Here is a 13176-nt window from a genome sequence, read left to right on the forward strand (position 1 = left end):
TGTCCCTGCCACTCTGTACCAGCTAGATCCCTTCAACTCTTAGGTTGGAAGGTGAAGGGATGTACAAGAGTTTGCTTAGGCTAACTTGGGCTCTTACTTTAAAAAAAAGGTACTCACTGAAGAGATAAATTTTAAAAAGCAGCCTTCCATTTCTTCCCATGACGGGCCTGTAATTTGAATACCCTGTGGTAATTTTGTAAATCAATCTTTTGTCCTGAGAGAAAAAGCCATACGGGCAGTGGGGACAATGTCTCTCTTTGGTGTGTCATTTGGTATCTTGGTATCTTGCCTGGTACTCAAACGTGTAGGCATTTCTCCTCCCCTCCTATTGCAGCTGAATGACTTTGCTGTGTTGATTTGAATTGACCTGACTAATCTCAATTTCCTCTAACAGTTTAATGAAATGTCAGAAGTTAACAATGTTCACAGAATTGGAAAAAAGGCCATTCAAACAATGATGAAAAGAAACACATGGACAGCAGTTTTTAAACAGATTTTGGGCTATTGGAAATAATTCAATGAGCTTTAGCCAAGCTGCAGTACAAACATACTGAGATGTGACCCAAAAAAAAGCTGCATTCTTCATCTGGGCTGTTTAATCTATTTCAGGATTACAAAAAGGAGGTATACAAGAAAAGGCATAATTAGGTAAATTGGAAAAAAAAGAGAAAGAGACCCTTCCTGCCCCTCTTGGATCATCTGGTGTTTGGAAATACAAATCACAGAGCAACAGTTACGTGGCACTGGTTCCACCATCTGAAATTACTGGAGGCAGAGGTAGCAATAATCTGGCAAATTGAGTCCTGCTCCTTTCCAAGATAAATTTAATGGTGCTCTCAAGTGCAAAGTAACTGAATCATGGTTCCAATCTCGCAGAATACCAGCTCAGAGGGAAAAGCTTACACTGTACTCCCCCATTAAGCACAGTACAATGAGCTAAACCAAACACATCAGTGCTTTGTCTATCATTAGTATTTTTACTTCCTCTTAAATAGTTAATTGATGACTCTACTAAAATAGCATATTTTTTATTAAAGACAGCTCCCAGATTTTTTACTAAAGACAGCTCCCAGATTCCCACAGGAATTGATTTTTGTTTCCAGCTGGTAGCAGTATCAGTTATTGCCAAGCACTAATCCTTTTCCCATCATTAGTTTTTCCTCAGGCAGGTATCTTCATATCTGTTTATAAACGTGACAGATGTTTAGTGCAGCTGTCCTCTGAAGCACAACATCCTGTAAGGCAAAAACAGTTTCCAGAGACTACCACGTCTCTCACTACCACTTCACTGCAGAACCTGGAGACTGCAGCATCAGTCTGACTCCTGTACACAGGAGTCTCTAGGACTTCCCATAGTGCAGACTCTATATCCTAGCTTTGATTGTCTCAGTATTCCAGTAAGTCTCTCCTCCTTCCCAGCACAGCTTCAGCTGTTATGTAATTCACACAGCAGTTGTACTGTTATACTGCATTTATACTGCAGTTATTCAGCAGTTATTCTGCTGCTGCATCTCAGCTTTCCAGACACCCATGGATGGAAGGATGTAAACTTAGTTTAGTACACTCTACAAAAGAGTTTAATCAGCCTTACGACTGACTACATGCCCTTGCACATTCATTAACATTTGCACAGAGTCGAGCACTCAGAGCTGGGAGATGCCAGGTTAGAGCAATAACCAACTGCTCTGGCAACCTTTGGACTCTCAAGCTGACTCCCTATAGAAAAAAGATTCCATGAGGATGTAAACAAAAAACAACCCTTGTGCAGAAGCCTGGTGGAGAAGGGAGCAGCCTGGAGGTTGGGCAGACAAGCTATCAACATGACAAAGAGTTCAGTGTTGCAACCAAATGCCATTATCTTCACACATTTTTGCACAAGGCCTTGGAAAGGATGAACCCCTAAGAAAACAGGCAATGTTACATAAAATATCCTCCCCAAGACCCTCTGTTTACATGATGCAATGTTTGAATCCCAAATATTCATATTTGCTGCACAGGTCCTTTGAGCTACATGATTTAATAGATTAGCATTACAGTACCAATAGACAGAATAGGAAAAAGTTATTTGTAGGAACAGATGTAGCTGTGAGAGTCTGGAAGAAAAAGGAAAACTGAGACCTAATAAGCACAGGAGAAATTATGAAGCAGAAATGAAATTCTATGAAGCAGAGAAATTATGAAGCTGAAAGGAAGAATCTGGGCCACAGTAACATTATAAAACTATGCTAGGCCATTACAGAGTAGGCGATGAGATTAGTACAAGCATATAGGGAAGGTAGTTCTTTCTCATGCTGTCAGAGAAGACAGACTCATAAGCCATATCATCTTTCCTTGTCTTTAGAAAATACAATTAATTCTGTTCATCACAATGCTCCCACTGAAAAACTAATCCCTTGGCATCAGTGCTCAAAGCATGTAATAACCTACAGAAGTCAGGTCCACAAACTCACCACACAGGCATGTCCACAACTGCTCTTGGAGCTTCCTGGGAATTCCCCTGGCTACTTATGCTTTGGCAATGTCTGAAGGTCATGCTGGGTTATGCCTTATGTATCTTGAGATCTGGATTTTAGCATGATAGTATCAGTACAGAGGATTTGACTGCAGCTGCTCAAACCTCATGCAGCAAAAATTTCAGTTTGCATCACTGAGTTATCACACAATATAGAGGGCTGGATGGTCAGAGTGCAGTGAGTTAGGGTTGGTGCCAAACAAGGAGCCTGGTACTGTAAGGAAGAAAACCTTAGATTCTTACTCAATGCCCAGAGCCAAAAGTGTTTCACTTCACAGCTTACTTCAGCAAAGTCCAAGTGCAAAAACAGAATTCAGTATATCCAGCAGAAATTATTTTTCTTCTGTGAGAAGGTAATAAATGACAATAATAAATTTCACAATATACCACTGGGTCAGTATATTGCTTTCTTTGCTTTGCTAAACCATATGATGATATCCTGGAACAAAGAACCTAAGGAACTGAAATTAGCTGGCCATCACTGCAGATGAAATGTGTGTTTGTAAAGAGCTACATTTTGTACTTGCACAAAAATAGACACTGCAATCTACCTCTGGTCTTTTAGGGCATTTTAGTTGCCCTAAAAGCAATTTAAATTTTAAAATATTATTTAACTTAGGATGTTGACAAAGAAGAGAATCCCTGAAAATGCCAATCCATTTACACACTTGTTTCTTATGCTTGTGAAAATCTCAAATGCATGCAGTAAAACTAAAAAAATATAAGAAAATGTGTTTCAGGAGATGACAATGTAATGAAATATTTGCTATCACTCTACTGCTTACTAGTTTGTAATTCAAATAAAAGTTTTTAAAGGCTTGTATGAATAAACAGTGCAGCAAGAATCTATCTCTGTAACACAGAGCTAAAACAGCCTTTTATAAATATTCTGAATAATTTCCTTCTAAATTTTGATTCAGTCATTGTACATTGCACAACTGAAAAAAGAGACACATTCAAGATGCCATTAGGACATTTCACCAAGAATTTTGTCTTTCTCAGGAAGTTCTGTTGACTATTAGATCCCCACAGAATTCAATTCTGCTAAAAAAATGGGTATTTTACTATCAGCTTCAATGACAAAGATATAAATAATGGAATCATATACAACTGGAACATGGGAGTATATAATCAAATTTAATTACCTGCACTCCTCAGCATTTCTACCTAAATTGAACACTGACCCTATAATAACTAAGCACAAGAGTTTAATGTGAATAAGCCAACAGTGCTAGGTAACCTGTATCATTTGTCCTTTCAAGTACTTCTCTTGTGAGTGGAGAAAAGGATGGAGCAGATAATTCTCTCTAATACAGAACAGATGATGGATGTATTCCCCAATTCTGATTTAAAGACACAGAAAGTTTCACAAGAAAAGAACAATCAGAAATAATAATTGTATTCTGCAGATAGTATTCCAAACCCATATAATCTTCTATTTCATACAAATTAAAGGATATTTAGGAAAGTGAGTGTCCTTTACACAGTTTGAGAAGCCTAAGTAAAACAAATGGATTTTCGTAATTACTAAAAAAATTCACATAATTTCCCAGAGGAGGATGGTAAATAACCTAGGTTATACTTTTCATTGTCTTTCTGATGAAAATATGAACTATTATCCTGCAATGTAATTATCTCTCCCAACTCCTACTTCATAAACATTGCACCACTTCAACTTTTTTCCTCTTTTACTTACTTTGGAATTTACTCTTTCTCAGAGTTCTCTTTCAATTATTCTACATTTGTTGATTATTTTATTGCACTGAAATTCTGCACAAAGTGGAGTTTCCACTCTCTCTCCAGCCACAAAAATGATATTCCCACTAGAGTCTGGAGACTTCATTACTGCGCGTCTTCGGTTAAGACATTACTGCAGGTAGATGAAGGAAGGTGTCTATATGCTTACACACATACACCATCTTAATTCGTAAACAAGAAGTTAAAAAAAACATCCCCACAGCAAAATCTTCCTAGATCCCTCTGGCTTCTGTTAAAAATTATTTAAAACTTAATTCTTATTTAAAACTTAAATTCATCCACTACTCTGAAGATGGCTGGCTCTGTCTCTCTGTCACATCCAAAATGTCTAGAGTAACATAGTGGGGAAGTGAGAGACCACCAGAGGAAGACCCTACAAGGGCAGGCCTGTGATGAACTAATGCTGTGTACACCATGCATCCATAAAAACCACATGCAACTCCTGACAAGACAACTTCACAGCACATAATAACCCAGTAACAGAGTTGAACTGAGGTCAAGCCTGGATACTAATTTTAATTGTCTTGTTCTAATTTTTTTATTCTCCTGGCTTTTTTGTATTGTAAGATCACAAATAACTTGTGTACATATTGGTTCTGAATAAAACACTGAAACATGAGTTTATTGTTTCTCTTTGTTGGAATTTCCTAGAGGAAAAATATTGCCAAAACAATTTAATAGCGTATTCAAAATTAAAAGTGCATTTTGACCCAAGTGACTATAAATTAACCTAAAAAAAAAAGAGGAAAGACAATAAATCCTTCATTTTCCAAACAAATCAGGAAAATAACTGCAACAAAAGAGCATTTCAAAGAATCACTGAACAATACTGAGAAAGCATGTCTGCTAATCAAGGTAAGGACAGTTCATTTGGAGGAAAGACTTCCACAGCTTGAGGCTGGAAGCTTTATTTGGAGAAATGTGCTGTAAAAAATTAAAACATTTGAGCTTCATTAATTTTTGATGTATCTTCAACAAAGCCAGGAGAACTGTATCACTCAAATCTGAACCATTTCACTTTTCATAAAATTGTTTTTCAGAGAATCAAGACATGATACTTGTAAAGCACTTAAACGATGTGTTAAGAACTTGTTTCAAAGCTGCAGTTTTTCTCAAGATCCCCATATTAAAGACAGTTCTCATGCTTCACAGTGTTGCTCAAGGCTGTTGCCAAATATCGTAGCACCACTTGTGACAGCCACGGGAGAAGGGGGAGTTTTCACAATAGGAATTGTGCAATCAGATTAGCCAGTCCAAGGAGGATTATAAAGATGTGAATGATCAATGCAGGCCACGTCAGCTGCCCAGCTCGGTGCAGGGAGATCATGTAGATGAGTGATGGATACACGAATACAAAGGCCAGACCACATGTTGCTCCTGAGTATCTGAGGAAAGAGAGGCAAGAGGGGAAGAAAAAAAAAGAAAGAATGCTATTCTTATTTCTTGTTGTTATTTACCCCCACTAAACCTATGAACAATCTGGATGAATATTGATTATCTGCAATCATTAAACATCAATTTCTGTTCCTTGCTGACCTCTACCTCTTTCACTAGCATTTAATTACCACAGTCTGTGTTGTCCAGCCCCCTGCTTGCCTGTACCTGCACTCTGACATGGCTATGTCCTTTCGTCACACCCTGTGATGTTGTTGGGGACAAAATCCCCTACTTAGACTTGAAGTTTCTACTTTCTTTGGGGAAATTTGTCAACATGCAACAGAAAGAGACTGGACAGTGCATCCTCTCTTGCACATCCTTTACTGTTAAAACTGCAAACCTCATTGTACCCCAGCCATCTGAGAACACATATTAAAGTATTTAAATATAGAAATGTTCCTGAATCTGCAACTCTTAATTTATTTAATGACCTTCTAGCAAATCATTCTCCAGACCTAAAAGGAGCAACAGCCCTTCTGATAACATGTTCAACCAAAGCATAGGAAACATTTAACTTCTCTTTTTCTAACCGCTCCCTTGCTTACAAAAATGTTCTCATTATTTTCACCTACTAAGCAGCCAAATGTAGTTAAGTAACAACATACTTTGTTTCATATATTTGAACTTTCCTTCCCAAGGAAAGATCAGTCTAACTTGCAAACACGCAAGTTAGACTGTATAAAGACAATTTATCTGCTGGAAATCCACTGTTCAACATGTTTGGATACTGTGCACAATATAGACACATTAGAAGAGACAAGCACCAGTTTGCAAACAGAGACATGTACTGCACAATGTTTAACCAAATTAGATATCAGGAAGAAATTCTTTCCTGTCAGGTTGCTGAGACATTGGAACAGCTTGCCCAGGAAAGCTGCTGATATCCTGTCCCTGGAATTGTTCAAGGCTGGGTAGGATGGGGCTCTGAGCCCCAACATCTGGTCTAGTGGAAGGTGTTCCTTGCCCATGGCAGGAGGTTGGAAGTAGATGATCTTCAAGGTCCCTTCCAACCTCAAGGTCCACTCTATTATTCTGTGAGTCTATGATGGTGATTAACTAAACCACCTCTATTACTGGAATACAAAAAAATTTACTACAAGGAGAGGTAGTAGAAAAAGAGGAAATGGGGAAAACCCTCAAAGATCAGCCAATGAGCAAAAGTAAGTTATTTTGCTACTTTGGTCAGACCCAAACCTGAAATTGCAGATTTCTGTGTTTTTAAACACCTCCCTCTCCTGGTTGCTTTAGGAAAGATGCAAACCAAGAATAAATGACAATGCATACAAACATGTTGACGTCAAACACAGTAAAATAAGACCCATTATTTCCCCTAATATTTTCTAATTGTAGAAATCCTACTTTTTCATCAACAGAATAAATTTAAGATATTACTTAGGGGCACAACTTTGATGCCACTTTTCCCTTTAAAGTTACTTGCTTTCGCAGATTTTTATTATGGACCTTCAAACCAGGTTCAAATGGTCTTAATACAAAACAGAAATTTGAGAGAAGAACACAATAACAAAGCGACTTTTATTCTGGCACCATACTATTTTACGAGTAGAGTTATCCTCAGATACAGCTCTAGTAAAATTCAACTACCTCAGACACAGAGGCACAAAAACAGATGTCAGAACTTTGCAAGTTGATTGTTTACACACCAAATCATTATTTACAACTTAAGAAGTTGTAAGCTTCAAAAATATAAAGGTATAATTACAGTAATTTCATGATTACAAGCCGCACTAACTATAAGCCGCACTTCCGGGGTGTCAGCAACGTTTCGTTTTTCCTCCATAAATAAGCCGCACTGGATTGTACGCCACACTTTCTTTTGCAGTGAGGATCCGTGTGCAACTTTCACAAAGTTTCCAATTAGTAACAGAATCGCGGGATTGCGGGGTTTACTGGCTCAGTCCTGCTCGGGGTGGCTGCCAGGGAGCAGCCCCTGCCCTGCTCGCCGCAGCTGCCAGGAAGCGGTAGAGCGGCGTGCCCGGTCGCCACTGCCGCCACGCTTGCAGGGGGCGGGCAGCGCCACCGTGCTTGTAAGGGCTGGGCAGGGTTGCTGCACTTGTCGGGAGCGGGCAGCTCCACCGTGCTTGCAGGTTCTCACTTCCGGGTTTGGATATTTCCTAAATTTGTTCATATATTAGCCGCTCCTGAGTGTACGCCGCACTTCCGGGTTGGGAGCTAAATTTTAGTCAAAATGGTGAGGCTTATAAGCGTGAAATTACTGTATTAGTGTTCCTTTTCAACATCAAGACACAAATGTAGTAATACCACAGGGAAGTTCACTGCAAGCAACACTCACCTTATGATACCTCCTATATTTGGATAAAATCTCGCCATTGCTACTCCAGCTCCTACAATGGCTAGGTTCAGGATAAGCACATGGAAAAGGCTATGGAAAATGAGGAAAGAGTGTTAAAATCTGTTATATTTATTACAAAATACCACCACTATCTTTCATTTACTCTAACATTCAACTGGTACATAGATGTTTTCAATTGCATGACTCACTCTATTAAAGTTAATTAATTTCACAGCAAACATGTCATCTACTGACTATCAGATGCCAATTTCTAAATATCTAATGTTTTGACCCAAAATATTTTTAAGGAATAAGAACGCGTAATTTGGCAATTCTTATGAAAAACATCATACGTGGTGCTCAGCTCTTAAAGTATTTCAGATGGATATCCAAATACCAAAGAAACAATACTCTATAACTTAATTCCCACAAAAAGAATTGGTCTGTTCACAGACTGATCTGACTTGCTCAAAGTGAACTAATGGAAACCAGAAGAAAGGCAAAAAAGGCATCAAGTGGAAAACATTACAAACACTATTAGAGGGGAAATAAAACCTTAAAATTTGAACTCCACTGCATTTTGATAGAGGACAACCACTTAAAATGTTGGATGTCTTACAGTATATGAACTGTAATGAACTTCCTTGCTCCTGCCCTATTTATACTGAATTTTTTTGCTGAATTTGTTTTTACAAATAATTTCCCGTTGCTTTCCTTTTGCATTAAGGCTAAGAAAAACAGAGATTTTCTGGTTTTCTGCAAAACAGCTTTTACTGCATAAGACAAATTCAGTGCAGTTATGCACAGAGCTGAGACTCGGGAAAGTATCATTTTTCTTTTGAGAATATGAAATGTTGGCATAATTTAGCATAAGGTAAAGTCAGGAAATATAATAAAAACCTGTGATATTTTGGTCACACAGCTGTTTCTATGAAGGAAAGAAAGAATTCTCACAGAGGAAACATACATACACTTACAGGTTTTGTTTATTCTTCTGGAGGATATGATTTCCTAAAATATATAAAATCTGTAAGCCAAGGCTAATTTTTCCTTTACTGTAGAAAGTATGTGTATTATGGAGGATGTAACTAACTAACAAACTTTTTAAAAGCGACAGCTTCCATGGCTGTGGCTGAAAGTCTACCTGCCAGTTTCCAAGCTAGGAAGAAAGATTAGAGACATAGAATAGTCTCATTAAAGTTCAGGGAAATTAAGGCAATTAAAAACACAAAGGAATAATATAAGCTATGGACTGTTTTTAACCTTCAATCTTTAAAACTGATTTCAAAAATACAGTAAAATGTCTCTAATTTTGTACTTGACATTTTAACAGTGGTACAAGAGGAGTACCTTAGAGATGAATGATTGCAGTGAGACTACAGCAGCTGTTAATGTTTAAACATGTGGCAAATTGCAAATCTTACTATCACACAACTGAAGCCGTAAGTTTATGGATGCAGAAAATAACAGCACTTCTTCCATTCTTTTTTGGTTGAGATTATTTTTTTAGCAAGAGTGACTAAAACCAGTGCAGGCTTACTAATTCAAAAACGTTTTGCAAATTTGTGTCAGTTTGCAGTATTTTAGCAGCAAACCTGAATAATCACTGAAGTATTTTATTCTGGCATGCTTTGAAGATGTGATTTTGTTGTTCAAAGCTATTGTTTTTTTAAAAAAATTAATTATAGATTATTTTAAATTTTGAAAGCAAATAGGGATGTCTGTGTGTTTGGTGTGAAATGAAACAGTTTTCAATTTCTTGATCCGGGAAAGGATTATTGGGTTGAGGGGGGGACAATGTGCTCTGGCTCAGCTGAAAACAATAGTCCTCAAATGCTGAAGCCTCCAAAGCAATTCAGTTCTTACAGAGTAGTGCTTTACAGTTTTCATTGCTAAAATTAATCAGATCCCTCAAGAACAATACCAAAATCAATAGGTCTGAAAAGGCTTTGCATCTATCTGTTTTGATGTGAAAGATTACACTGTATTCCTCCCCTGGAATGTCCCTGCTCCTTTCTCTATCTTTTGAAACAGCCTGAGCTGTAACCATCACATAAGGGCCACAGGTATTCAACCTGCAAACCCTTTCTTTCACCTAGGCAGATAGTCACATCTCAGCTTAGCTCATCTCCAGGATCGGAAAAAAGTCTCGATCTTGATGGAGAAAAATGCATTACCATTTAGGAAAAAACCCCTACCCTTCTGAATAAAGTCGAGTCTGATACCTAGGGCTACTAGTAGCTACATTATTTGAGACAATACTTTTCCTAAGACTCTAGCATTTCTCATAGCCTGTGACATTTCAACAAGTTCTAAATTACTCAGGTTCAGCCTGACACAAGCTTACAGTAAAATTAATGCTCACCACATATTGCAAAAGGACAGTCAGGAAAACAGCATTTGGAGGCAGGGGACATAACCATACCACTGCTTATTACAATTACATGAACAACAGTATTTAGAGGACATTCGAGATTAGAAAAGATTTGGCCTGTTTTTGCTTAATCACCCTGGCCACATACAAGTGTTTTCTAAGCGGTGCAACTTTCTTCCTCATGGTCAACGGCAGCAGAGTTGGGTGCCCCATGCCAGGGCTGGACTGTCTGACTGGGCAGCCTGGTTAGGGCTACTGCTCTGAGGCACAGGTTGGGTTGCCTGAAGAGGTCTGTAATTCACAGAAGAGGCACACCCATGGCAAGTCTTTTATATTCTCTCCTCTGTCTCCATACTCTCAGCTGGGCAGATGAAGATTTTAGCTCTTTTCTATAAAGGGAATCACTGCTCACCTGCAAAAACCCTGCAATACCACAAAAAAGATAATGGAGAGGAGTAAAACAAAATGCAAATTTCCCCGAAGTTTTGTTTTTTCCTTTCCTGGCAAGGTTAACCTTTAAAATTGACAGAGTGGAGAAACAACCTTGCATGCCAGAAGATCATTAAAGGGCTTGCACCATCAAGTTCTCTCCCACAGAAGTAGTAGCTACACTTAAGTTACTGAACAGCAGTGACCATACATATCTAATGAACTTTGGCATCCTCAAATGATGCCTCAAAGAATCATGTCAAAAACAGTGAAACCAAACCCTAGCACAGCGGAAATTTAAAGACAGAAACTGATTTTAAATCCCCTCAAGTTTTAAGTTCTCTCAAAAGTTCTGGACTCAGCATGGAATCACAGGATGAACACACACAATAAGGGAAACTGTAAAGCAAGGAAAGAAGAAAATCAGGATCATCCAAGTAAGAAATTTTGAGAGGTTTCTACATCTAAAAATGCATTTTCTTCCTGGAAATCTCACTCAAGTGACATTGGTCAAAAGACAACGTATCATGACCTTTAAGAATGTAGCCAGAAGTTAGATGAAGAGCAGACAAGCAAACATGCAAGCAAATAGAAGAAACGTACTTCATTGCATCAGAAGACGTACATCTGTGGGAGAACTGGCAGGTCTGCTGGGCTACCATGGAGTAAAGGGAGGATAATCATTAGAGAAAGCAAAGTGATTTTTGTCTATAGTTTATTTAACCTCTCAGAACAGGAAAGATGTTTAAAAGTTCTTAAAAATCTGTAGAAAGCAATTTATGCACACTATAATTAATCAAGGGAATCTCTGTCACAAGTATCACTGTAGCCAAGAGTCAGTAACAATAATAAAAAAAATGGCTTTCTGTACATATAAGAAGATCCAGAGTCAAGCAAGAAACAACAGATAAAGCACATGCATCTGGCCCTAACTCAGCTGTTAAATGATGTTATTACAAACATATCTCATTTTAGAAAAGAAAGCAAGTACCCAATACACAAAATTTTGGCCTTCCTTAACAACACCAGGGAGAGCAGAGAGAATGAACAGTTCCTTGGGTTTTGTCCCAGTACATCACTTTCTCTGTTGTAATCTGTATACTAGCATACATTTTGCAAAATAAAATAAGGAATTAGGATGTTTTCTCTAATTTCCAAATCTTTTGTAGGAAGTAGAGAAAGGCTGAATGATTTGCAGATTGGCTGCACCCACAGCACCAAGCTGGGTACAATGCAGTGGACATCCTGGAGGGAAGGGATGGCATCCACAGGGACCTGGACAGGCTTGAGGAGCGAGATCAGGCAAACCTCAGGGAGTTCAGCAAGGCCAAGTGCCAGGTCCTGCACCTGTGTTGGGGCCATCCCAGACACACCCCCGGGGCTGGGCAGAGAAGAGATTGAGAGCAGCCCTGTGGGGAAGGACTTGGGGGTGGTGGCTGATGGAAAACTCACCATGAGCCAGCAGTGAGTGCTCCCAGTCCAGAAAGCCAAGGGAATCCTGGGCTGCATCCAGACCAGTATTGGCCAGTAGACTGAGGGAAGGGATTGCTCTGCTCTGCTTTGCTGAGATCCCACCTGGAGCACTGCATCCAGCTCTGGGATCCTCAACATAAGAGGGACAAAGAACTGCTGGAGCAAGTCCAGAGGAGGGCCATGAAATTAAGAGGACTGAAACGCCTGCCCTAAAAAGACCAGCTGAGCAAGGTGGGGCTGTTCAGCCTGGAGAAGAGAAAGTTTTGTGGGGACCTCATAGACACCTTCCAGTCTCTGAAGGGGTTTACAGGGAATCTGGAGAGGATTCTCTGACAGGAACTGGAGTGACAGGACAAGGAGGAAGGGGTACACACTGAAAGTGGGAGTTTTAGGTTAAATATATGGAGGGGTTATGGTGATGATACACTAGAACAGGTTGCCCAGGAAAGCTGTGGATGCCCCACCTCTGGATGTATTCAAGCATGAGTAACCTGGTCTAGTCAAAGCTGTCCCTGCCCACGGTATGATCTTCAATTGGATCTTTCCAATCCAAACCACTCTATAATTCTATGTGAAGATGCCTGTAAGAAGACTACTGTGTCTAGCATGTCTACATGTGTATTTGATTTTAAGATAGGTAGAGACACAGGTGACCGATACTTGTACATAAGAGCAAGGAGAATCCTCCTTCTCAGAACAAAGGATGCTTTTGCTCTCCTCCTGACTGTTGGAAGACAAGACTCTCATTTCCTTTCAGATAAGCAAGCTCCCACCGTTCAGCTTATGTCTGTTGGGAAACCTGGAAGAAGAAAAGCTACGTATTGTCTGTTTAAGCTTTTAAATTTGGAGAGGCTGAGCTACTTCGTCACTCAAGACAATGTG

General features: G+C 39.2%; 1 protein-coding gene across 9 annotated transcripts in view; it reads right to left on the reverse strand.

Moving 5' to 3' along the window:
* Positions 1-954: 954 nt before the first annotated feature.
* Positions 955-13176, reverse strand: part of SLC38A9 (solute carrier family 38 member 9) — a 52356-nt gene continuing 40134 nt past the window's right edge. For all 9 annotated transcript variants that reach the window (XM_033085570.1, XM_033085576.1, XM_033085574.1 and 6 more), the window contains 2 exons: positions 8019-8108; positions 955-5655 (listed from right to left, as the gene is read on the reverse strand). In XM_033085570.1, coding sequence (XP_032941461.1) covers positions 5490-5655; positions 8019-8108 — 256 coding nt within the window. In that variant the 3' untranslated portion in view covers positions 955-5489. The remainder of the gene's footprint in view (positions 5656-8018; positions 8109-13176) is intronic.

This window comes from Catharus ustulatus, chromosome Z, assembly GCF_009819885.2.
Source record: "Catharus ustulatus isolate bCatUst1 chromosome Z, bCatUst1.pri.v2, whole genome shotgun sequence".
NCBI lineage: Eukaryota > Metazoa > Chordata > Aves > Passeriformes > Turdidae > Catharus > Catharus ustulatus.